Source organism: Puma concolor, chromosome B1, assembly GCF_028749965.1.
Source record: "Puma concolor isolate L17-30 chromosome B1, mPumCon1.1.hap2, whole genome shotgun sequence".
Taxonomy (NCBI): domain Eukaryota; kingdom Metazoa; phylum Chordata; class Mammalia; order Carnivora; family Felidae; genus Puma; species Puma concolor.
Window position 1 is genome coordinate 40,891,415 of NC_141670.1, and position 26,623 is coordinate 40,918,037.

A 26,623-nucleotide genomic window follows, 5' to 3' on the forward strand; every position below is an offset into this window, starting at 1 on the left:
TTCTGAGCCCTATATCGGGCTCTGTGCTGACAGCTCAGAGCCTGGAACCTGCTTCAAAAGTCTGTGTCTCTCTTTCTCTCTCCCCCTCTCCCATTGATGCTTTGTCTTTCTCTCTATCAAAAATAAACATAAAAAAAAAACAGAAATAAGATTCAAAAGGTAATATTTTATGTGAATATAGTCCTTTGCAAGTTACAAAGCATTTGCATGCATTGTTTTCAATAGCTTTACTTAAACACTTGATAACTTTTTACATTTTATATTTATATAACTTTTAATTATATAAATTAATCTAATTTATATTACATTAACTTATATTATTTAATTATATTAATTTACTATATAGATTATATAATTTCAAAGCTAAGGTCTTCAAGGAGTGTTTTTACTTATATGTTTGACCATTTGAACTTAAAAAGTTACCTTGAAGGAAAACTAGAGCAAATAAGTGAAATTTTTGTTTGTTTGAAGTTGAAGAGGCCATATTTTGTACATACAGGTGCATATTGTAAGTGGTTTTGCTTAGGTAAGTTCTTTCTGATGAATTACAACCGATTTCAGATTTAAGAGATAAACCTATACTTAGGTCTTAAGTATATACGACAAAATTGAATGTGGGGGCCAAGCCAACCAAAGAAAATAATTACATTTATGAAGGTCCCTAATTTCTAAAAAACACTGAACCATCTTCCAGTGACCAGTCTCTGGTGTATCCTGAGTAATTGTAATTAGTAAATAGGAGGGAAAGGTGGTAGGGTAATGTGGCTTATACAGCATAAGGGCAAAAAAAATGGGAAAATAAAAATTCCCATTGAACACTGCTAACATCTCATCTCTTCATTCTTTCCACTAAATCCTTAGTAAAGTGTGATCGCACATGTTAACATGATATGCTATTTCCTAATAAAATCAGAATAAGATTCTCTGATAATAGTAAGAGAGGCTTTATTGACTACAGTGCAAGCTAAAGCATGAAGAAGAAATAATCACTTAAAAACACCAAAGACCCTTACATAGCAAAGGTTAAGAAATAAATTAAGACTCCTGTTGAGTTGAGCTGTGTCTGGGAAGAACAGGCCTCATTCACTTCGATCCTTGGGTTCTCGGTATTTCCACTGGATGTAGTCAAAGATGTCTTTCTCACTATCCACTGGCAGAGGCTCTCCAGCAACTCCTAAAAGTACAGAGAGAAAAGTAACTTACCTACAAGCCAGTTTTGGAATTTGGTTATGAGGGTGCAAGGAAGACAGCTGTATGGGGCTCACTTTCAGAAGAAAAAGAAAATGGTAACCAAGTCACCAAAAAATGATATTGACTGCCCCACCCCCCATCCTCCCACATGGCTTATGTTTGAGCTTTGTCACATATACTAATCATCCTACAAAAGTAACTTGAGCATCCCAACTGGAGCCACTGAAATCCTAATTCATGATTTCCTTCTCTGCTGGAACTCCACTAGAGCTCCCATGTATCATATGAAATACTCTAGTTTCCTTTGCAGCTTAAAATGTGGTCTCTGGACTAGCAGTACGGGAATCACCTGGAAGCTTACTAGAAATGCAGAATCTTGGGCCCCCCTATTAGAGTCTTCATTTAATGAGGTCCCAATGTGGCTCATACACGTTTACACGCGAGAAGCACTGCCCTTGTCTACCAGGGAAGAAAGTTCTATTTTATACTTTGAGGACAAAATGACAAAATCTTCATTTTCCTAGTAGAGAATAGTAAACCATACAGTGGTGAGATATCAACAAGTACAGATTAAGCAATTCTTACTCTTTAAACTTTTCATTTATTAATTTTGTTTTTGATTACTCTCTATATCCAACAGGTAGCTCGAACCCACAACTCTGAGTAAGAATTGCACACTCCACTGACTGAACCAGCCAGGTGCCCCTAAACTTCTTTTGTTATTTAAAAATCTTTTTTAAAGTAAGCTCTATGCCCAATGTGGGGTATGAACTCACGACCCTGACATCACGAGTTGCATGCTCTACCGACTGAGCCAGCCAGGCGCCCCAACTCTTTAAACTTTAAAAGCAAGTGGCCAAAGCTACCAAGGTTGGCCTGATACTAAAAGCAATGATACCTGGGTACTTCAGAAGTCTCGGAGATACATTAAAAACAAACAAACCCACTTTAAACCAGTAAGATTTTTTTTTTTTGCTGACCATCACATTAATACATTCTAATAGAGCTAGAAATAACTTTGGCCATCATGGGCTTCAAATGAGGGCTTGATAGCGCGTATGGATTAAAGACCCTTTTGTTGCCTGAGGGACTCATAATAAAAGAAACTACAATTAACTGGCATAATTACTTAAAGGCTTTTTTGAGGAATCAAAGTTGCTAAACCAAAATATATCTGAAAATAACTTTCTCTCCAGATGACTGGGATTATCTCTAATGCACACACAAATACCCACCAGTGACTCCCAAGGGACGGATTGTGTATTCATTGATTGTGAAGCCCTTTTCTAGGGCATGAGCTCTCATATTCTTATTGAAAATATCACTCCCAGTGAAATAGAGAACACCACAGTAATACTGATCCTTGGGTATCAACCTAAAATAAATAAATAAACAAATCTTTGACCACACATTTCAAATCTAGCAAAAATAGGACTCTTATAATCAATAAGGCACAAAACACCTAAAATAAGTCTATGTGGTTTAATAACCTAAGGAGGAGACTATCATTAGGTAGACTGTTCAAATTCCTCCGACGTTGCAGTTAGTCTAGGTTTCAGTAAACTATGCTCTGGCAAGCGGTGTGGAGAAACGAAAAGCAGTATCACTTATTACAACCAACGTTCCTCCGGCAGGAAACTACTTTTGAGTTGTGGAAGGCATCATGGTGAGATGCAAATCTAGAGAAAATAGATTAGATTCTGTATACAGTCGTTATTCTTTACATATTTTCAGGCTGCACACTGTCTATAGCAGGAACATACAGCCCTTCAGAATGAAAAGGGGTTCTAGACATTTATATGAATTCCAAGATATACAGAAGACAAAGGAAAGAGAAAAGAAGGGAAAATTTAATAGGTCAGCAACAAATTTTGAGTAATACCTTATATCAATTCTCCTGTGTGGATACTCCTTTTCATCATTTTTACTGGGAAGCTGGCAAACACCCTAAAATGGATATTTCAAAGAATGCTTAAAGACGTTTTCAAACTTCAGGCTTAATTTCAGTATTATGATGTTAAATGTGAGGTTTCTGCTTTAAGTGCAAGCAGTTTTAGAATTCTCAGCACTTTTAGGGATGCCTGGATGGCTCAGTTGGTTAAGCTACCGACTTCAGCTCAGGTCATGATCTCGTGGTCCCTGGGTTCGAGCCTCATGTTGGGCTCTGTGTTCGAGCCTCACGTCGGGCTCTGTGTTGACAGCTCAGAGCCTGGAGCCTGCTTCAGATTCTGTCTCTCTCTTTCTCTCTCTGCCCCTCCCCCACTCACACTCTGTCTCTCTCTCTCAAAAATAAATAAACCTTAAAAAAAAAAAAGAATTTTAAACACTTTTAGTTGGATTTTCTATGTGCTGTCTATTGCTACTTTCCTATTATACTTTGTGGCAAACAAAGAAGTACATGGAACAGCAGGCAAGGATTCTAGGTATGAGGATTTGGCCTTCATAGGATTCTAAACGAGAAGCTAACCAGGGAAAGCATCAAACATGAAAGACACAGACCAAAACAGATAAAGGCAATTTGGAAGAAACAATCACTACTCGGGGAGAACACAAAGAGCTATGAGTAGTATTCTCAGATTACAGAAAATATTCCATCCATGAAGTAGGGGCAGAATACCATAGAAAACAGAACACTTAAGGAAAAGGTTTCAACAAAATTTAAAATATGATAGCAGAAGTAGAATTTAAAATTGAGGAAACCTCCCAGAAATTAGAAAAGACAGAGAGATGAAAAATGAGAAAAATTTAAAAGAAAGTTAGAGGATCATTTTCCTCCTCTACAGGTGAGTTTTCATTATACCTCTACAGTTTTTAGACAAACGTTATCAAAGTCTATTTAGTAATCTTTTCCTTTTCTAGAAAAATGGACCAAAATTCCGGACTGGGGAACAACCCATAAATATGTAAAAAGAGCTACAAACATCAGAAATTTCAAATTAAATGTTTCAAATGTCACATTCTAAGAAAAGTACACATGTGGCAGGCTTCTGGTCCTAAAGAACAGTTGACTAAGTATACATGTCACTAAAAGCTATATACTTTTTCACTCAGTAACACGGACAAATTACAATCTAGAATCTAAAATGGGTATTTTCTTTCGCTGTTCCTATGGCTGAAAGATTAAATGAAACCTGTTTATCTTCAAAATATGAAAGCTACCTTCTTAGACATTAACAAGTTCTAACTGAACCTTCAAATGGATCAGCAATGCTTTCCATCTGGAATTACCATGAGGTATTACCTTGCGGATATGGATGTTTGGGTGCCACAGGCAATGATCTTGCGGTTTGTCACATCAGTAATAGGATTTCATCTAATGGCTTTGTTCCTCTCCTCAAAGGCTCATTTTATTTCCTGCACTTTTTCTGAAGTGCTAATGTTAAAGAATTTCTCTGTATTACTGTAAATTCTTTATTAGATTGAGTGGATTAGTTTTGTTTGGCATTTCAGTTGGGTAGCTTCATGCCTAGTCGTCTGAAATAAAGCCTCTTTCATTTCCCCAGGGGACTCAAGGGATCTTCTATTGTCCCTTGAATCCTTATAGTAGATATTTCACAGGAAATCATCCCAGGCCAAACTTGCACAAAATGCTAAAATCTGAATGGTAGTCATTATATAAAGCAAACAGGCATCTAAATGCAGGAGAAATTGGTTTTTTTTTTTTTTCTTCCAAATGTCATTTTATTCACAGGAAGAATAACTCAATTATCTAAAGATCATGGCTTTACAAGAAGATCTGGAATATTAACCCTGGCTTTCCTGAGGCTTGGTGACTATTAGTTTAAAGGAATTCATGCTTTGAAGAGAACTTGAAAAAGACATGAATGGTCATATCTTTAAAATTATTTAGTCAACTGTTACAGAAACAAGAGATTTTGAAATCAACTGTATATGGAATGAGAATAGTTTATTTCACTTTGCTATTGTTTTTATTTGTTTTGTTTTTTTTGGTTGTTTATTTATTTTTAATTTAATTTTTTTTAATTTACATCCAAATTAGTTAGCATATAGTACAACAATGATTTTAGGAGTAGATTCCTTAATGCTCCTTACCCATTTAGCCCATCCCCCTCCCACAACCCCTCCAACAACCCTCAGTTTGTTCTCCATATTTGAGTCTCTTCTGTTTTGTCCCCCTCCCTATTTTTATATTATTTTTGTTTCCCTTATGTTCATCTGTTTTGTCTCTTAAAGTCCTCATGTAAGTGAAGTCATATAATATTTGTCTTTCTCTGACTAATTTCACTTAGCATAATACCCTCTAGTTCCATCCATGTAGTTGTAAATGGCAAGATTTCATTCTTTTTGATTGCCAAATAATACTTCATTGTATATATATATATATATATATATACATATATATATACATGTATATATACACAATATGTTATTCAATATATATTCATATATTATTGAATATATTATTGAATGTATAATTCATATATTCATGTTATATGAATATATGAATGTATATTCATATATTGAATAGTATATTCATATATTATTATATACAATATATTATTCAATATATATACACATCTTCTTTATCCATTCATCCATCGATTGACATTAACTTTGGCTATTGTTGATAGTGCTGGTATAAACGTTCGACAACAGCACACCTGTATCCCTTGGATAAACACCTAGTAGTGCAATTGCTGGGTCGTAGGGCAGTTCTATTTTTAGTTTTTTTGAGGAACCTCCATACTGTTTTCCAGAGTGGCTGCACCAGCTTGCATTCCCATGTTGTTGTTTTTTTTTTAAAGTAAGCTCTACGCCCAACATAGGGCTTGAACTCATGACCCTGAGATCAAGAGTCACATGCTCTAAAGACTGTGCCAGCCAGGCACCCAGGTTTATTCCATTTTCTAAGGTGACTTTGTTTTTCAGCCAATTTCCTTTCAGAAACTTAAAAGATCTCAGCTTCTTTGACTATCTTTGCTGAAGCTCATGCACTCAGGGTAACTGCTCTGACTCCTGCCGAGCTCTCTGCTTGGCTGACTCCCTTACCTCAAGTCCTTTTTCAAGTCTCCTCTTCTCAAAGGGGCTGCTTCTGACCATCCTATTCAATGCTGTTTCCTACATGCCCATCTCCTCATACCCTCCTTTTCTTTTTTTTAAAATAGTACTTATTATCTTAACCTAACACGTGATTTACCTCTTTATTATGGTCATGGTGTTTTTTTTTTTTAATTTATTTTTTTAATGTTTATTTAGTTTTGAGAGAGAAAGAGACAGAGTGTGAGTGGTGGCAGGCAGACAGACAGGGAGACACAGAATCTGAAGCAGGCTCCAGCCTCTGAGTTGTCAGTACAGAGCCCGACATGGGGCTTGAATCCATGAACTGTGAGATCATGACCTGATGCTTAACCGAGACACCCAGGTGCCCCTATTATGGTCATGTAAACCATCACTCCCTTCCCACATCGTCCCAACTATAAACTCTCCTGAAATTCAGATACATCCCAGGAGATGTACTGAAAAGTGGTAGATGCTTAATGTGTATTTGTTGAACTGACTGAACACACCTTTCTCATCCTATTGGCACTCATTCTCCCTGTTTTGTTCTCTCATATCACCATCCTCTCTCACTTTCTGTCCCTCTTTTTGTTTCCCAATTTAATCCCTACCAGGTTGCTCTCCTCTACTGATCTGTTTCCAAACAGAAATACTGTATCTATATTATATCACATCATACTATATTAGTGTAACACTTTGTACTACTCTTTTGAAGATTCACTCTATGAAGATAGTTGTACAAACCCTTCAGTGTCCATGTATGTTACTTAATTTGATCCGTATAACTGTCATTTGACACAGCACAAGTGTATCATTTTATAGGTAAAAATATTAAGGCCTTACAGAGGTAAAGCAACTTGCCTAATGTCACACGATCCATTAGTCACGGAGCCAGAATAAGATTTTAGAGCTTCTGTATATTCCTCCACAATGCAACATACCAACACACACCCTTTTCTTTGCAATAAGGTACCAATTACCCCTTATTGCCTCCACAATAAATTGACTTGAAAGCTAACCTGGATTGCTCCTCATCCTACCACATACCAATTATAAATGTCAAACAGCAGGCTCACACATGGCATTTTTTTAAGCTTCAGAGAATATATGAGCCACATGTACAGAATCCAAACTTTATACACAACCATCCACTAAGATGGATTCCTATGTCACAACACAAAGACCTCAGTTTCTTGCTCAAACTATAAAAACAAACAAAAAACCCACTTTATTATTATGTTCACCTGTTTTCTTTTGGAAAATAGATTTGGGGAATTCTCTTTTTGACAATAACTATATACATGCTGTTAGGACTATGACTGAGAGAATGGGAAGGCAAGATGGAGTGAAGGTTTCCAGCCTTGTCCTAGGATTGGTGAGTGGCCCTAGTCTTTCAAGCATCACATGTGCAATAAGGTCTGAACCAGCCTGGTTTGTAGCAGTCACTGGAATTTGGCTGACAGACAAAGGTCTTCTCTTCTATGACTGAGCACTTACTGGGGTAACCCAATTCCACCACTGCCAGCAACGCTTTATGTTTACATACACGTGGCTACCCACCTTTCCTTTTTAGGTTATACCCAGCCCACCAGTTTGTAATTTTTCTTTGTATTCTTGCTAGCTGGATTACTAGCCTCTGTTGGTGTTGCTTCTGGATCTCTGTTTGAGCACAGCAGAATACTGTTCAGACTGCAAAAAAAATGTTCCTGCTATTGCATTGCATAAACACCTTCCTGGTCGCTAACTCTGAAAAGAGCAGGTGTGCTTCCCCAGTAGAAGTCCTAGGGCCTTTCACAGAGATGACTAGAGGAGGTAGAGAGTTAGGCCAGAAGGGGTCCCCAAAATATCCCCAGGTATACCAGGACACTTTCCTACAATGAAAAAAAAAAAAAATTCAACTTGTCTACCACATGTTATTTTTAGGATTTTATCTGATTGAATGCTCTTTAAATGTAAGATTATTTTACACAGAATTATTTTTTACACAGATTCATTCTGGTGAATATAATCAATTTCAATTTAAAAGGGATGTTCCTAGAGCATATATAAACCCTATTTTTTTTTTTAATTTTTTTTTTCAACGTTTATTTATTTTTGGGACAGAGAAAGAGCATGAACGGGGGAGGGGCAGAGAGAAAGGGAGACACAGAATCGGAAACAGGCTCCAGGCTCTGAGCCATCAGCCCAGAGCCTGACGTGGGGCTCGAACTCACGGACCGCGAGATCGTGACCTGGCTGAAGTCGGACGCTTAACCGACTGCGCCACCCAGGCACCCCTATAAACCCTATTTTTAATAACATCTCACATGTCTATATTTCTGGGCATAGAGTAAAAGCTCCAAATCAAACAGATTTGGGAGAACAGCTCATAGATTTAATTCCTAAAGATTTGACTAGAATTTTATTTTTACCTTTCCCAAAGTTCTTTTGAAACATTATAAAATGTGACCAACTTTGGCAATAGTTTCATAGCCCAATAAAATCATCCTGTTGAATTTAATGACATGATTTTCTGTGTGTCTGATTAAATATACACAACATAAAGTTTACCATTTTAACCATTTTTAAGTTTGAAGTTCTATAGCATTAAGTATATTCACACTGTTGTATAACTATCACCACCATCCGTCTCCAGAACTTCTTCACGTTCCCCAACTGAAACTCTGGGTCTGTTAAATACTAACTCCATATTCCCCTTCCCCACAGGTCCCTGGCGAGCACTGTTCTACTTTTTGAAGGATACGATGTTTCAATGATCTATCTCAACCATCTTATCCTACTTTTGGCTAAAACCACTGTCAAATTATGCAATGAGACTCTTTCTAGTATTATCATTTCCGGTCCCCAAAAGCACAATCTCTTTCCATTTCAGGCATATGACTTGGGAAAAGGGGACACGGAAAAAAGGAGTTTCAAGGTATGTATTTAAGTGAGCAGCAGAACAAAGGTGACCCTTTATTACTTTAGTCCTAGATTTCTACTTGCGTTCCTGTCGGTTTTTTACACAGAGATATTTATTAACCTCTTCTTAATTCATTTGCCATTTGTCTTGAATCTTCAAAGTTTAATTGCCTGGAACTCTACAGGATTTTAACAATTCATCATGATGGGTTTCACCGTGAAAATCTCTATTAACTCCTCTGCTTATCATGCTGCATAACATGTTTGTATCACATGCCCTAATTTCTTCTCTTTCTTTGGTGTTGTAATAGATTAATACTCTTCAGACAATTCTAATCTCACTTACTGAAGAATTCCAAGTCTGAGAATATGAGAACATTTGCTATTTTAGAGAAAAACTTATGATGCATTGAAGTCATTATAGAAATTTTAATAAAAGCAGATTATGCCTAATTATGTATTCCAGTAGCTCAGATTAGTTACAAGTGGAGAATTTAAAACAAAAGTCTTTACTAAAATATTCTGAGATTAGCATCTTATTAATTCTTCTCTAAACTCTCATGGATATCCTATTTATTGACTCTAATACTAACAATACTGAGAGTCACACACTCAGAATGGTTACTGAACAGTTTCCAAGATTTTTGTTCAGAAGTGTTAACTCAAACAAGTACTTACCATGAACTTGGTTTCACCTTTTGACAGAGTATCTGTAATAAAATGGACCTTCTGTAACTGCTCCACAACACGATGTAACAGCTTTGGCTATAGAAACATAAATAGGAAAAAAGAAAAATAATTACTCTTTTATAGCCAGAAAATATTTTTTAAGATGAGTTTTCTAATTATCTATGGAGAAATGCCTAGCTTTCCTTTAAGTACTTTCTTCTTCTAACACAAAACTCATTTATCAAATGAAACATATTTTTAGAAACCATCATTTTTCACCAATATCATTGATACTCCCAAACATCATTTGGGTTCGTCTGTTTCATTAAATCAAAAAGTTAGCTGCTTCGTCTTTAAAAGGTATATATTCCAAGGGCGCCTGGGTGGCTCAGTCAGTTAAGCGTCTGACTTCAACTCAGGTCATGATCTCACACTCTGTGAGTTCAAGCCCTGTGCTGACAGCTCAGAGCCTGGAGCCTGCTTTGGATTCTGTGTCTCCTTCTCTCTCTGCCCCTCTGCCTCTCATGCTCTTTCTCTCTCAAAAATAAACAAACATTAAATAATTTTTTTTAAAAAAAGAATATATTCCAAAAACAAAAATGTTTTGCCCTCATGGGTTTTTCTAACAGGGATAAAGTTTCTTAATATAACATTTTTTAGTAGAAAAATATTCTCTTAATGAAAACCTGAATATTATAGTGGATATTTCTAAAATATCCATGATAGGCAATAAATAATTCTGGAAATGTTGTACTAAGTTTCTTTTTTGAAAATTAGACTGTCCCCCCCACCCCCAGTTCCTTGCAGAAAAACACTATTGTGTATCCCTTTCAACCACTTACTTTGCCTTTCACAGATGTCAATCAGTACAGAGCACTTCAACTGACTTTTCAAAAAGATTAAAGCAAAAATTCATTCTGAAATATCCAACTATCATTTAGAAAATGATTATTTAGGAGTGCCTGTGGGGCTCAGTCGGTTAAGTGTCTGACTCTTCATTTCAGTTCAGGTCATGATCTCACAGGTGTGAGATCGACACCCATGCTGGGCTCTGCACTGGGTGTGGAGCCTGCTTGAGATTCTCTCTCTCCTCCCTCTGCCCCTCCCCTGCTTGCACACACACACACATGCTCTCTCTCTCAAAAAAAAAAAAAAAAGAAAATGATATTTACTGTTGTGTGAGACAGCATATTTGACTATAAATTCTGCAGTACCTGTTTAGTTGATTCAGAGGTAAAGCTTGGATGGGTGAGAAGGACATCCATGTCACCACTGGACTCTGCACCTACGATAACATAAAATATGTATGGAATTCCCTATGTGAATTTATAAATTAGCAGGCAAAAACAAAACCAAAGTGATGTCACACTGAGGAGCTTTACTTCTTGTAGACTAACTATATTTCACTGCACTTCATATTCAGAATTAGTTAAAAGATTTCAATTTTCTGTCCAACTGTTCAGGTATACTAATATAAACTGCAGAATCTGGGATAACAACAGTGATTGGCATTAAGTGTGCATTACATACAGCTGGTGAGTTTAATGTACTAAAAATGCACCTAGGGGCACCTGGGTAGCTCAGTCGGTTAAGAATCTGACTTCAGCTCAGGTCATGATCTCACGGTTCATGAGTTCAAGCCCTGCGTCAGGCTCTGTGCTGACAGCTGGGAGCCTGGAGCCTGCTTCGGATTCTGTGTCTCCCTCCATCTCTGCCTCTCCCCCACCTGTGCTCTGTCTCTCTCTCAAAAATAAATAAATGTTAAAAACAAAAAATTAAAACAAAATGCACCTAAATACTCAATAATGAATAAAAACAATATTGAAAGACTTTTTTCCAAAAAAGATATACAGATGGCCAACAGACACATGAAAAGATGCTCATCATCACTCATCATCAGGGAAACGAAAATCAAAAGAACAATGAGATTATCACCTCACACCTGTCAGAATGGCTAAAATCAAAAACACAAAAAACAGTGTTGGTGAGGATGTGGAGAAAAAGGAACCCTCATGTACTGTTGGTAGGAATGTAAACTGGTGTAGCCACTGTGGAAGACAGTATAGATGTTTCTCAAAAAATTAAAAATCAAATTACCATATGATCCAGTAATTCCACTAATAGGTATTTACCCAAAGAAAATAAAGATACTACTTCAAAAACATACGTGCACCCCTATGTTTACTGCAACATTATTTACAATAGCTAAGACATGGAAGCAATGAAGTGTCCAGCAATAGATGACCCAAATGTTCACTGATAGATGAATAGATAAAGAAGATGTGGTCTAGGGGCGCCCGGGTGGCTCAGTTGGTTAAGCGTCCGACTTCAGCTCAGGTCATGATCTCGCGGTTTGTGGGTTCGAGCCCCATATCAGGCTCTGTACTGACAGCTTAGAGCCTGGAACCTGCTTCAGATTCTGTGTCTTCCTCTCTCTCTGCCCCTCCTCCACTTGTGATCTGTCTCTCTCTGTCTCTCAAAAATGAATAAATGTAAAAAAAAAAAAAAACAATTTAAATTTCTGGGGCACCTGGGTGGCTTAGTTGGTTAGGCGACTGACTTTTGACTCAGGTCATGATCTCACAGTTCGTGAGTTCGAGCCCTGCATCAGGCACTGTGCTGACAGCTCAGAGCCTGGAGCCTACTTCAGATTCTGTGTCTCCCCCTCTCTCTACCCTTCCCCGGCTCACACTCTGTGTCTCTGTCTCTCAATAATAAACGTTAAAATTTTTTTTTAAAAAAGAAGATGTGAGGGGTGCCTGGGTGGCGCAGTCGGTTAAGCGTCCGACTTCAGCCAGGTCATGATCTCGCGGTCCGGGAGTTCGAGCCCCGCATCGGGCTCTGGGCTGATGGCTCGGAGCCTGGAGCCTGTTTCCGATGATTCTGTGTCTCCCTCTCTCTCTGCTCCTCCCCCGTTCATGCTCTGTCTCTCTCTGTCCCAAAAATAAATAAACGTTGAAAAAAACAAAAAAATTTAAAAAAAAAAAAAAAAGAAGATGTGGTCAGGGCGCTTGGGTGGCTCAGTTGGTTAAGCATCTGACTGTGGCTCAGGTCATGATCTCGCGGTTTGTGGGTTGGAGCCCCGCATCAGGCTCTGTGCTGACAGCTCAGAGCCTGGAGCCTGTTTCAGATTCTGTGTCTCCTCCTCTCTGCCACCCCCTCCCCCATGCTCATGCTCTGTCTCTGTCTCTCAATAATAAATAAATGTTAAAAAAAATTTTATAAAGAAATAAAATAAAATAAAAATAAAAAGAACATGTGGTCTATATATACAATGGAATATTATTCAGCATAGAAAAAAGAATGAAAATTGCCATTTGCGACAATATGGATGGATGTAGAGTGTATTATGCTAAGTGAAATAAGTCAGTCAGAGAAAGACAAATACCATACAATTTCACTCATGTGTGGAATTTAAGAAACCAAACACATGAACAAAGAAAAAATGAGACAAACCTAAAAACAGACTCTTAAATATAGAGAACAAACTGGTGGTTCCCAGAGGTGAGGTAGGTGAGGGGATGGGTGAAATAGGTGAAGGGGATTAAGAGTACTTATCATGATGAGCACTGAGTAATGCACAGAATAGCTGAACCATTATATTGTATACCTGAAAACAACTATATGTTAATTAGTAAATCCTCATTATGAAAAAAGCTTTAAAATACAACTATGAACACTATATATCTAAAAACCTCAAATTAAACAATATGTTCTAACTCTGTAAAGGCTAATCAGAAAATCCATTTCAACTCTTACGACTCAATTCATTTAATGAATATTAGTAAAAATTACTATTATGGTATCATGGATAAGAATATAGCACTTTATAATGACTTAGGTTTTTATTTTGACCCCCACTCTACAACCACATAACTTTAGAAAGGTTACATACAGTTATTTATACTTTCTTTTATTATAAAACTATAAAAGTTTGTGTTCATTTCAATGGATTTTCATTTTAAATGTCTTTTGTTTCAATATTACAAATGTGGACTGTATATTCCTTTAGACCTCAGTTTCTCTGTCTATAAACTACTAAAAACTACTCTATTGGCCATTGTACAACTAAGAATAATATGTAAAAGCATCTAGAATAGTGCCTGCCACACAGTCGCATAAAATAATACTGTTTATCTCCTTTCTTTGCATTTTTGTAAGTACAATATATGCAAAACATACTTTTGGTCACTGAAGATATGGCAGTGTCTCTGGACCACCACTTTATGCATCAATAATCTTTAACCAGATATTTAAACATAAAGAAGACTAGATTCATTGTGTGCTGTTCCCAGGACATTCAAGGAAGCTATTTTAAGAAAGAAAATTTTGTCTTCTTTTCTTCTCATTTCTCTTAAAAGTTGTGTCTTTTACCATCAACCTACTACCCAAAATGCATTACTCTATCCATTTAAAAAAGAAAACAATTACTTTAGCACAAAAAGGGAAATAACCCAAGAGTCTATTAACAAAGGACCAAATAAATAAAGTATGAAACACCGACATAACCAAATGTTATGAAGCTATAAAAAAGAACAGGGGTGCCTGGGTGGCTCAGTCAGTTGGTTAAGCGTCCAACTTCGGCTCAGGTCCTGATCTTGTGGGTTATGAGTTGGAGCCCCGCATCCAGGTCTCTGCTGATAGCTCAGAGCCTAGAGCCTGCTTTGGATTCTGTGTCTTCCCCTCTCTCTGACCCTCCCCCGCTCACACACCGTGTCTGTCTCTCAATAATAAATGTTAAAAAAAAAATAAAAAAGAATAAACATGCTCTCTATATACTGATGTGGAAAAGATCTCCAAGATATGTTTTATTAAGAAGGTACATACTGTGTATATACTATGTTACTTTTGTGAAAGGGGGAGGAGGACAGCAAGAACGTGTATTCATTAGGTAAAGACAATGTGGTATGAATATACAATGGAATGTTACTCAGTCCTAAAAAAGAATGAGATCTTCTCATTTTTGACAGTATGGATGGACCTAGAGAGTATTATGCTAAGTGAAATAAGTCAGAGAAAGATAAATACCATATGATTCATTTATATGTGGAATCTAAAAAACAAAACAAACTACAAACAAAACAGAAACAGACTTATAAATACAGAGAACTGGTAGCTGCCAGAGGTAGGGCTAAGTGGGGGGATGGATAAAATAGGTGAAAGTGATTAGGAAGTAAAAATTTCCAGTCATAAATAAGTCATGGATATGAAAAGTACAGCATAGTTAACACAGTCAGTATTGTATTAACATTGTATGGTGAGAGATGGTAACTACACTTACTGTGGTGAGCACCGTGTAGTGTACAGAATTGTCACCACTATGTTGTACACCTGAAACTAATATAACATTGTATGTCAACTATACTTCAATAATAAAAAGATTTTAAATAAATAAAAAAAACAAAACGGGAAAAAAGAATATATATTCACATTCATTTATATTTACTTGTAAAACCACTGAAAGAACACACAGGAAAGTGGTCATTAATGGGACAGTGGTGGGAGGGAGTGGAAAGAGTGAACTAGGACAGGGTAGAAGGGAAACTTCTTAGTGTATACCTTTTTTAATTTTTATTTTATTTTTATTTTTATTTTTTTATTTTTGGGACAGAGAGAGACAGAGCATGAACGGGGGAGGGGCAGAGAGAGAGGGAGACACAGAATCGGAAACAGGCTCCAGGCTCCGAGCCATCAGCCCAGAGCCCGACGCGGGGCTCGAACTCCCGGACCGCGAGATCGTGACCTGGCTGAAGTCGGACGCTTAACCGACTGCGCCACCCAGGAGCCCCAGTGTATACCTTTTTTATATTAAAGCATGCAACCATATGATCTACTCAATAAAAGCAAAACTAAAATAGAAATACTGAAATCCAGAAAGGCTGTCATCTTCAACTAAGCATGCATTTGGCCTGCTGTGTATCCAAGTCTGTGTTCTGAAAATACAGATTCTAAGGCTCCACCTAAAAAGATTCTTATTTAGTAGGTTTGTAGCAGGGTACAGCAATGTGTACTTTTCTTTTTAAACTTTCTGGGTATTTTTGATGCACAGAAAAACTCAAACAACTGATTAACTTTAATCCTCTCATTTTGCAAATATGGAAAAGGGGATGTGAAGAGACAGACTTACTTCAATCATGTAGTGACAGTAGATTTGGCCTCAGGGCCCAAGTCTTTTGGTCCCAGTCCCATGTTCTTTCTACTTATCAACAATTATTGATGTGGCACTTTCCCCTCCTGGCGCCAGATTCTTAAAGCAGCTAACCCTGAGAATTTGTGGTAGCTCATTACCTACTGCTTAAGCAATACTCCAAAGGTAGCCAGGGATTCAGTCAGATAACTATTCCAAAAGTTTTAAATCAAGTTTTGGTATTACAATTTTTAAAGTTAATATTTTAAAATTTATATTACCCTTCCATATTCTGAGCCAGTAAGAAACCAGGATTCTCTTGGTTCCCACTTTGCTCACATTCACATAGAATGAGATCATCTGAAGGACCTGGTTGTTGTGAGAACTGGTTTGGAACCAGTGCTTCAGAGACAGTATTTTTAGATTCGTTACAGAAAACTTAGAAAATAAAAAAAGTTAAAAAAAAAAAAACACCACCACCTTCCCACAGCTTTACTAGCATGTAGTCAATTGCTCCTAGGCTCTTAATATATATAAAATTATTTTATAAAATTTGTTAAAGCTAGTCATTAAAATATCATGCTATAATAAAATAAGGATGAATTTTCTCTAATTTTTTTTTTTTTAATTTTTTTTTTTTTTTCAACGTTTATTTTTGGGACAGAGAGAGACAGAGCATGAACGGGGGAGGGGCAGAGAGAGAGGGAGACACAGAATCGGAAACAGGCTCCAGGCTCTGAGCCATCAGCCCAGAGCCCGACGCGGGGCTCGAACTCACGGACCGCGAGATCGTGACCTGGCTGAAGTCGGGCGCTTAACCGACTGCGCCACCCAGGCGCCCCTCTAATTTTTAATACATATTCCTATCTATAAACAAATAAACTTAGATAATACTCTACTGGATCTTAGTATATCTATAAAGTAACACAAATTACATCTCTTTGTTTCATTTTTTTTTTTGGTATACATTAGGCAATTATAATATCAAGGCATGAATAACCTAAGATCAGGAAGTATGTTACCTCTTCTGAAACTGCCACAGACTGTAGCAATGTATTCAGAATCCACTTTTTTAACTTCATTTAGTACAATATCCTAATAGAAAAAAAATTAAGTCAGTATTCTAAAAATGGCTTTTCAACAAGTGACATTGTCAATTCTAATCAAAGAATACAATTCAGCACACGCTTACTTGCATTTGTAACATCTCTTCACGAGGAATTCTTTTCTCAAAGTCCTCAAAATATCTATAAAGACAGAATAAGTAGACAAATGATTTTTGTGAAATTTAAATCTTCTTAAAAAATAAACTGCCTACCATATCAAGTGTCCTTATCCCAGTACATCATTCAAAAATCAAGACTAGCACTTAGTAAGAAGATAACAGTAAAAATGGGGGGTAAGGGTAAGTTTGTTTCTTAACTTAGACTAAAATCTTTAAGTGTCATTCTTTATGCTATTCCAGATACTCCATCTAAACTTCTTTTAAATAAACTTCACATTCCTATACCAAGAGTAAGTAAATATATTTAAATAAACTTCACATTTCCTATACCAAGAGTAAGTTAGTATATTTCCAAAGTGGACTGCTCCCTCCACTTTGTGTGTAAGTCACAGGGTTACAGTTTATTGCTCTTATATCCTGCAAAATTATCATATTTTAAAACATTATCCTATGAATCCAGATAACATTATGCTATGTGAAAGAAGACATTCACAAAAGATCACATATTGTATGATTTCATTTATATGAAACGACCAGAAAAGGCAAATCTATATTGACAGAAAGTATATTAATGGTTGTCAGAAGAGGGGGTGGGGGTGGAGTGGGGGGGGGTGGAGAGAGAGGGGCAGGTAGAGAGAAATGGGGAGTAAATGCCAATAGGTATGGGTTCTTTTTGGGATATAACAAAGATGTTCTAAAATCAACTGTCGTTATGGTTGCACAATTCCATGGATATACTAAAAACCACTGAACTGTATACTTTATAAAAGGATGAATTGTATGGTATCTGAATTATATTTCAATAAAGCTGTTACAAAAATATCTCAGTATGAAATAACATCTAAAACTGATAAAGCACCTGCTCAAAACCACCTCTCACAACAACCAAGTTCTTCAGAAGATCTCTGTTAAGTAAATGCAAGGAAAGGGAGGACTACACCATCCTGGTTTCTGACCGGCTCAGAGTCTTAGAAAAGCAGTGTGAGTTTAGAGGATTATGGTGAGGCATCAACAGGGCTAACCTGCCAACAAGACTACGTAAGACAGGAAGTGATACCTGCTTATGTACTATGCATTACAAAAGGGATTCCAGATTGTATCCAGCACACAAAATAATTACTGATGCTGATATACAACATTCCTACTAGTTATTCCAACACCATTATTTAGGTCTTTGGCTTTTATCTTTTTCTTTTTTTAATTTAGCATTCCATAATCACATCCTAGCTTCTTGGGCAGACTCTAAACTTCTTAAGAGCTACACTGATCCTGTTTATATCCTTACCCCAGACCTGACACTATGCTTTCTACAATAGTTAAGCACAAAATAAACACCTGCTAACTGACTGATGCATTCAGTCCTATGTATTTTAAGAGGAAGTTCCTCCCTGAAGTCAAGAGCATGAGGGAAATACTCAACACAAGAAAGCAAACTAGAAGGCAATAACAAGATGTGTGAAAACAGGCATATTCTCTACAAAAGCTGCAACAAATCTTAGTATCCTGAAATAGAAAAATGATTGTGTTTAGCTAGGTGTGAAGAATTATTATGGTGTATGGAAAAAGAATGGCTATAAAAAAATTTTACTTTTACATCTTAAGTGTCAAAATAAAAGAAAATTTGCTATCTTACTTCAGCCCAATTCGCTGATGATGGTTCAACTTATCTTCATGTTTCCTGAGATCTGTATAGAAGACATATAAAATTGAGGTGCTAATTTAAACATTCTTGGGAAAAAAGTCGCTAAATTTAGTGATCCTTTTTACAAAGAACTACCAGGAAAATACACTGAAGTGACTTTGAAAAGATAAAAAAATTCTGATATTAAGAACTAGACAAAAGTTTCTTCAAATCAATGTAGTAAAATCTAACAGTTGATTTCATGACTTTTATTTACTGCATCAAAATTTCAATTATAGTTACACAGAATAATAGATTAAACATGCCAGGATCATACCACACTTCACTGACTATAGCAAAAAGCAGCCTTATAAGAACCTATATTGCTTAATTTATGGTTCATAGCAGCCGTAGTAGCCACAACTTCTGAATGTTTTAGGACTACGTTAGTTTATATTGTCCATTTGTTCATTTACTCCTTCATTCAACTAGTATTTATTGAGTAGTAACTTGTATAGGCACTGTGGTTGAAATCCTGTTGAAAGGAAAAGTGTTATCTTCATTATTTTGATTAAAAAGCTGTCATATCATATCTGAAATCTAGAAGTGATGTTCCTTTACTGGGCATAAGTACAGGAGTAAGCCTTGTTAAAGAAACAGCAAGATAAGTATGCTTCCAAAGCAATTTCTACAGTCACCCTTATATTCACAAACATAGATTCTCTCTGGAGATACAAAATGGAGAAAAATAAAAATCTTTATAATACATGGAGCACTTAATATCTGTCATAGTTCTGTGTACATAGTAAACACTGAAAATGCAATGGAACTAATGAATTTGTAATATGTAAGGATATAGATGTTGACAGTTATATTACATATCTGTGAATTGTGAAATACTGTAAAAACCATTATAGCTGATCTCTGACACTCCCAAGGGATGCAACTTCTGTTTAAAAACAAATTCTTGACCCCTTTAACCAATATTTCACTCAGATAAACCAAATATGCCACAGGCAGAAGAGCCCAAACCCTCTCTGAGATGCAGATATAGTAGAGTTCATTCTCTTGCTATGTGACTCACACAAATTCTTAACTTTGCAGTATTACTAATTAATCATGCCTCTTGAGAGTCAGTTACCACTTTTAAGTACTTACTACGTACCAAGAACTGTGCACTAAGTGCTTTTCATACATTACTGCTTTAAATCATATGAGGTAGAAATTATGATAGCATTTTGCAGCTAAGAAACCAAAGCACCATGATCATCCATTCTAATAAAGTGGTGGAGAATGGATTCAAACCCAGGTTCATCTCTAGAACCTATCCACCTAACCATTTCGGTTGCTTGCAGATAGTTGAATCCACAAATATTAAACCACCCAAATGCTGTAATAAATCTATCTATACTGTATACTGTACATACATACTATAATAAATATACTGTAATAAATCTATCTATATATAGTATATACCCTTTAAAAAGTATGAAGAAATAAATTATATTCAAAGGATTACTATACTAGGTTTAAGGAATATGTTTATAATTACTTGATTTAGGCTCTATTTTTATCACTTCTTTGAAATCAAAAATTCCTTCAGTAAGTATTGCAAGCCTCTTACAGAATCTTTCTCCATGTATATCACTTTGCTTTTAAGGCTGAATGTGTAGGATTCTGTTGTCTAAAATTTCACTAGAGAAACAAAAGCAATTTAAATTGTTTCAAAATCTACAAATGAAATCACTGCATTTAAATAAAGAAGCCACTTCCTCTTCTTCTGAGTTATAAACCTGAACAAGTTTAATATAGGAATAAAAGCTCTACTTTACATCTACTCTCTGCTATAGAGTTAAAATGAAAGTCTTACCATTCCTATTTACTAGTTGAGAAAAGGTTTTTCAAGTTCTAGTTTGCTAGAGCATTAACCATCCTTCAGGAGCATATGTGACCTGGGACTGGTGACCTATTGTACATACTCACCTTCTAATGTTTTAATCCCTTCATCTACAAACTTCCTTGCAGCAGATGGACTACAAAAAAAGAAAAGCATTATCTAAATATCAAGTGAAACTCAGGACCCCTTAATAACAAATAACCAAGTATGTCTTCTCTTGTCAAACATGAAGAGTTACTGTGGAGCTAAACAAGACCTGTTAAAATGTGGTGTGATTTTATCCAAAGAGAATTCCTGAAGTCTCAATCTAGGAAGACAACCACGAACCTGGATATGAAACAGACATCTAAGCAGCTAGGCGCTATAGTACACATATACCTTATTCATCAGACAGACATACAAACAAGAAAACAGTTCTTTCATTCAAACGATTAACTGAGGGCCTATTATGTGCCAGATACTCTTCTAGGTGCTGAAAATACAGCAAGAATAAGACAAATAAGCACCTTGGTCTTACCTACCTATTTACATTCCAGTGGGGAGAGAGAGAAAATAAATAGGTATATAAACAAATTTTTAAAGTATCAGGTAAATGAATTAAAATACGGAAAAATGATGAGTGGCTGGGTCCTACTTTAGATTGGGTAGCAAAGGAAGGTCTCTGAAATGGTATTTAAACTAAAATTTTAATGACAAAGAGTATTTGTAGAGACACAGAAACAGATATTCATAGCAGAAAGGCAATATGGCACATAACAAGTAGAACTAAATTGGGAGTCTGGAAACATGGGTTCTAATTCTGACTTTGCCAGTTACCCCACTTGCAATATTCAGTGTTTTTCCCTAGAAAAAGAAGATAATAATAACACAGATGCTCTTTAAAACAACTTCTAATACTTTAGAAAGGCCCGAAGTCCCTGAGGAGTCATGTTCATTTTCAGTACTAAGTTTAAGAATTTAATATATTTTACAATAACTTTCATCAAAATGTGGCTATTTAAAGGAACAATCACATATCTAAAAGAATGCCTCATTCCATAAAGATGCGGCTTAAGCAAAGCAGTATAGCCTTAGTGGTTTTTGTTGTTTTTTTAAATTTTTTTAACATTTATTCATTTTTGAAAGGCAGAGAGAGACAGAGCGCGAACAGGGGAGGGGCAGAGAGAGAGGGAGACACAGAAACAGTAGCAGGCTCCAGGCTCCAAGCTATTAGCACAGAGCCCGATGTGGGGCTCGAACTTACGGACTGTGAGATCATGACCTGAGCCGAAGTCGGCCACTTAACCGACTGAGCCACCCAGGCACCCCTGTTTGTTTGTTTTTAAGATTTTAGTTTTTAGGGGAGCCTGGGTGGCTCAGTTGGGTAAGCATCCAACTTCAGCTCAGGTCATGATCTCCCAGTTTGTGAGTTTGAGCCTTGCATCAGGTTCTGTGCTGACAGCTCAGAGCCTGGAGCCTGCTTTGGATTCTGTGTCTCCCTCTCTCTGCTCCTCCCCTACTCATGCTCTGTCTCTCTCTCAAAAATAAATGTTAAACAAAAATTAAAACAAACAAACAAAAAGATCTTAGATTTTAAAGACTGGCATATCTTGACATTTGCAAAAATGTGGCTGGAACTACAGTGTATTATGCTAAGTGAAATAACTCAGGCAGAGAAAGACAAATACCATATGATTTCACTTGTGGAATTCAAGAAACACAATATTAACATAGGGGAAGGGAAGGAAAAGTAAGATAAAAACAAAAAGGGAAGCAAACCATAAGAAACTCTTAAAGACAGAGAACAAACTAAGGGTTGCTGGAGGTGGGTGGGGAATGGGCTAAATGGGTGATGGACATTAAGGAGGGCACTTGGGATGAGTGCTGGGTGTTATATGTACGTGATGAATCACTGAGTTCTACTCCTGAAACCAATACTACACTTTGTTAACTAACTTGGATTTAAATAAATAAATAATTAAAAAAAAATTTTTTTAACGTTTATTTATTTTTGAGACAGAGAGAGGCAGAGCATGAACAGGGGATGGGCAGAAAGAGAGGGAGACACAGAATCTGAAACGGGCTCCAGGCTCTGAGCTGTCAGCACAGAGCCCGACGCAGGGCTCGAACTCACGGATCATGAGATCATGACCTGAGCTGAAGTTGGACACTTAACCGACTGAGCCACCCAGGCGCCCCAATATTTTATTTTTTAAGTAATCTCTACACCCAATGTGGGGCTCAAACTCACACCTTGAGATGAAGAGTCACATGCTCCACCAACTGAGCCAGCCAAGTGTCCCACAACCTTAATGTTTTAATGTTAATCTTTATGTTGTCAAGAAGTGTTAAAGAAGCCCCCTTTGGTGCTAACTCAAATTTTAAGATAGAGATTCCTTCATTAAAAAATGCTTGGATGCTTGTCCCAAATTTATAAGGTACTATGTTAGGTGCTATGGAAAAAAAGTTTAAATGCTTAAGATAAATATCATGCTCAGAGAGACAAAAGAGGCATAATCTGGAGGGAGTGATAAGATGTACACAGAGCAAGTGTAGGTGGAGGTTAGAAGAAGGAGATTATATCTGACTGGGGAATCAAACTGGTTTTATGAAGGAGGTAACACTTGCCTTGGATGGACTTTGAAAGCAGAAGTAGCACCTGAAGAACCAGCCTCAGACATATAAGATATGGAAGAGTGAACTATATGGACAAAGACACAGAGATGGCAAGGTACAGGTTTTGAAGGGAAACAGAATATGCTTATTCTGTCTCACATAAAAAATAAAACCAACCCTACTACTGTGTCTACTTAAAAAATACTTCTTACCCGATGCCACTAACTCGAGTCAGGAAATTGATAGATGAACTCGTATCATCCTGCCGAATCTTTAAGAAAAAAAAAAAAAGTCTAATAATGATTTTGGAATGCTCTGAGGACTCAAATGATCTTATTGGAAATATACCAGTCTGCTAAGAGACCTGAGGAGCCATTTACATTTGCTTGTAAAACCATACAAAAGTATTCACAAATAACCTCAGTGGTTATAGATGAATAACAAAGCAAATGAAGATATTTCATCTCTCATTTATCCAATACTTTTAAAAGGCTTATTCATAAAAGACCATAAGTGGTATAGTTACTATCACCAGGGTGAAATAAAATCATAAAAATGCTTTAAAGAGCTTAAGAATAGAATAGAAATTCTAAAATATAACAATCTTTTATCAAAGTTTATAACCTACCTTCTGAATGATACGAGGAGCTAATTGTAATACAGCTGCTAACAGTCTCTTAAAGGACATATAGAAAGGGGCACCTGGGTGGCTCAGTTGGTTAAGTGTCCAGCTTCGGCTCAGGTGATGATCTCACGAGTCATGATTTTGAGCCCTGCGTTGGGCTTTGTGCTGACAGCTCAAAGCCTGGAGCTTGCTTTGAATTCTGTGTCTTCCTCTCTCTCTGCCCCTCCCCTGCTTGTGCTCTGTTTCTCTGTCTCTCTCTCAAAAATAAGTAAATATTAAAAATAAAAACATTTTTGTGAGAAAGAGAGAAACAGAACATGAGTGGGGGAGAAGTGAGAGGGAGAAAGGGAGACACAGAATCCAAAGCAAGCTCCAGGCTGAGCTGTCAGCACAGATCCCAACGTGGGGCTCGAACTCACGAACTGCGAGGTCATGACCTGAGCCAAAGTCAGATGCCCAAAGACAGCCACCCAGGTGCCCCAAAAAACATATTTTTTAAAAATAAAGGGCACATAAAATAAGTGAACAATTATTATTTTAGGGGAACAATATTCAAATTAAAAAAATAGAACACTTAAAGCCATAAACTCCACTCCTCTTTTTTTCTTCTCCATGTCACCAGGTGAATGACATCAGTCACCCTGCAATGATGCTACATGATAGTTGCCCTAAAGACAGACACTAGAGGGGCACCTGGTGGCTCAGTCCATTAAGTGTCCAAATCTTGATTTCAGCTCAGGTCATAATCTCACAAATAGTGAGACTGAGCCCTGCAATCGACTCTAATAGCATGGAGTGCTATTAGCACTAATATAGCACTAAATTAGCACTAATTAGCACTAAATATTAGTGCTAATATGCTAATAGCATGGAGTCTGCTTGGGATTTTCTCTCTCCCTCTCTCTCTGTCCCTCCCCCACTCGTGCTTGCTCTCCTTCTCTCGAAATAAAAAACACTAAAAAAAAAAAAAAAAAAAGCAGACTATAATCAAATAAGCAAACAAGTTAAAATTTTACCTTTTCCAGCTTACGCAATTTTCCAGTCGCTAAAAATTCATCAATCTTTTCAGCAATTTTTGTTCCTACACCAGGCTAATAGAAAATTAAAAATATAAAACTCATATAAATATAATGCTTACCAAATCACTCAAAGATAAAGTAAAAAATGGGAAATGAAAAAAATGATCATCACATGACGAGTTTTAAAACCAAGGACACAGAAAATTGAGTCATGGTGAAAATATATTCTCCCAACAAAATCTTTAAATGACTGACAAAAGAGAAGTCCTAATAAAACAATTCTAAATGACTTATTTTTTTAAATTAATTTTTGTTGTAGAAAAGAGAAATAGAATTGCAAAAAGAAAAATGTTAAAATCACTTGCTAATTTCATCACCCTGAAAATTAAAATAAATTGTAATCTCATCACCTAACATCCGCTACATAGCTTTCTCTGTTTATATACATAAGCAGAGTTATATGTGCATATATGTATATATGCACACACAGTTTTCTTACAAAAACAGAGTCATACTGCTTTGTATTTTCTTAACTTAAAAACAGATCATGAACAAATCTCCATATCAATATATAAATACAACATTAGTATCTTTAATGGCTGCATAGTATATCACTGTACGAATGTATCATAATTTACTTAACAAATACCCTACAGGTAAACATTTAGATAGTTCAAAAACTTTGATATAACCATGTCATGAATTTCCTCTAGAGCAGAGGTTCTTAAGCTTTTACATACATTATCATCACCTTGGGGATGCGGTAAAACACAGAAAGCCAATCTCACCTTAGAGTTTCTGACTTAAAAGGTTGCATTTCTTTCTTCCCTTCCCTTCTCTCTCCTTCCCTTCTTTCTTTTTCTTTTTCTTTCTTTCTCTTTCTTTCTTTCTTTCTTTCTTTCTTTCTTTCTTTCCCTCCCTCCCTCCCTCCCTTCCTCCCTTCCTCCCTTCCTCCCTTCCTTCTTTTTAAAGTAAACTCTACATCTAACGTGGGGCTTGAACTCACAACCCTGACATGCTCTACCAACTAAGTCAGCCAGCTCCCCCAGTAGGTTGCATTTCTAACAAGTTCCCAGGTAGTGATGCTGCTGCTGGTCTACGTACCACACTGAGAACCACTGCTCTAGAACTGTATAGTTCAACATGGTAGCCACCAGCCACATGAGACGATCTAAGTTTACATGATTAAAATGAAAAAATGCAATCCCTGAGTCACATTAGCCACACTTCAAGAGCTCACTAGCCAAATGCAGCTCATGGTTATTGTGATGGACAGCACGGCTCTAGAACATAAGCCCCATGAGAGCAGAGATCCTGTCTTTTCACTGCTTCACCTGAAGCACCAGGAGAATACGTGGCATACAGGTGCAGAACGAATGATGCTTATATACATCTATCTCTACTGGTTTCCTCAGGATAAATTCCTCAAAGTAAAATTGTTGGGACAAAGGAGATAGGCATTTTGCCAACATTCTGCCAAATTATCCTTCAGAAAAGCTGTAAATAACCAAGATTTCCATCATTAGTAACTGTGTGTCTTTTTCCACATCTTTATCCATACTGTATATTATATTTGATAGTTTGATTAACACCATACAGCATCTTGTTTTAATTTGCAACTCTGATTATTGGTCAAGTTGAACACTTTTTTCATGTTTTTTTCCTTTTTTATTTTTTCCCTTTAAATAAGTTTTTACAGTAGCTACAGGTTCATGGCAAAATTGATCACTAAGT

At 36.6% G+C, this 26,623-nt stretch overlaps 1 protein-coding gene across 2 annotated transcripts in view; it reads right to left on the reverse strand.

The window, feature by feature from the left end:
- Window positions 1-928: 928 nt before the first annotated feature.
- POLB (DNA polymerase beta) overlaps window positions 929-26,623 on the reverse strand; it is a 31,817-nt gene continuing 6,122 nt past the window's right edge. The window contains exons 4-14 of one of the 2 annotated variants that reach the window (XM_025921374.2): window positions 24,887-24,961; window positions 23,458-23,516; window positions 20,737-20,786; window positions 18,766-18,817; window positions 17,100-17,154; window positions 16,930-17,002; window positions 10,995-11,065; window positions 9,790-9,876; window positions 3,074-3,138; window positions 2,427-2,566; window positions 929-1,174 (exon numbers count right to left, since the gene is read on the reverse strand). In XM_025921374.2, the coding sequence (XP_025777159.1) occupies window positions 1,080-1,174; window positions 2,427-2,566; window positions 3,074-3,138; window positions 9,790-9,876; window positions 10,995-11,065; window positions 16,930-17,002; window positions 17,100-17,154; window positions 18,766-18,817; window positions 20,737-20,786; window positions 23,458-23,516; window positions 24,887-24,961 (822 nt within the window). In that variant the 3' untranslated portion in view covers window positions 929-1,079. The remainder of the gene's footprint in view (window positions 1,175-2,426; window positions 2,567-3,073; window positions 3,139-9,789; window positions 9,877-10,994; window positions 11,066-16,929; window positions 17,003-17,099; window positions 17,155-18,765; window positions 18,818-20,736; window positions 20,787-23,457; window positions 23,517-24,886; window positions 24,962-26,623) is intronic. The other variant, XM_086703593.1, reaches the window with a different exon arrangement.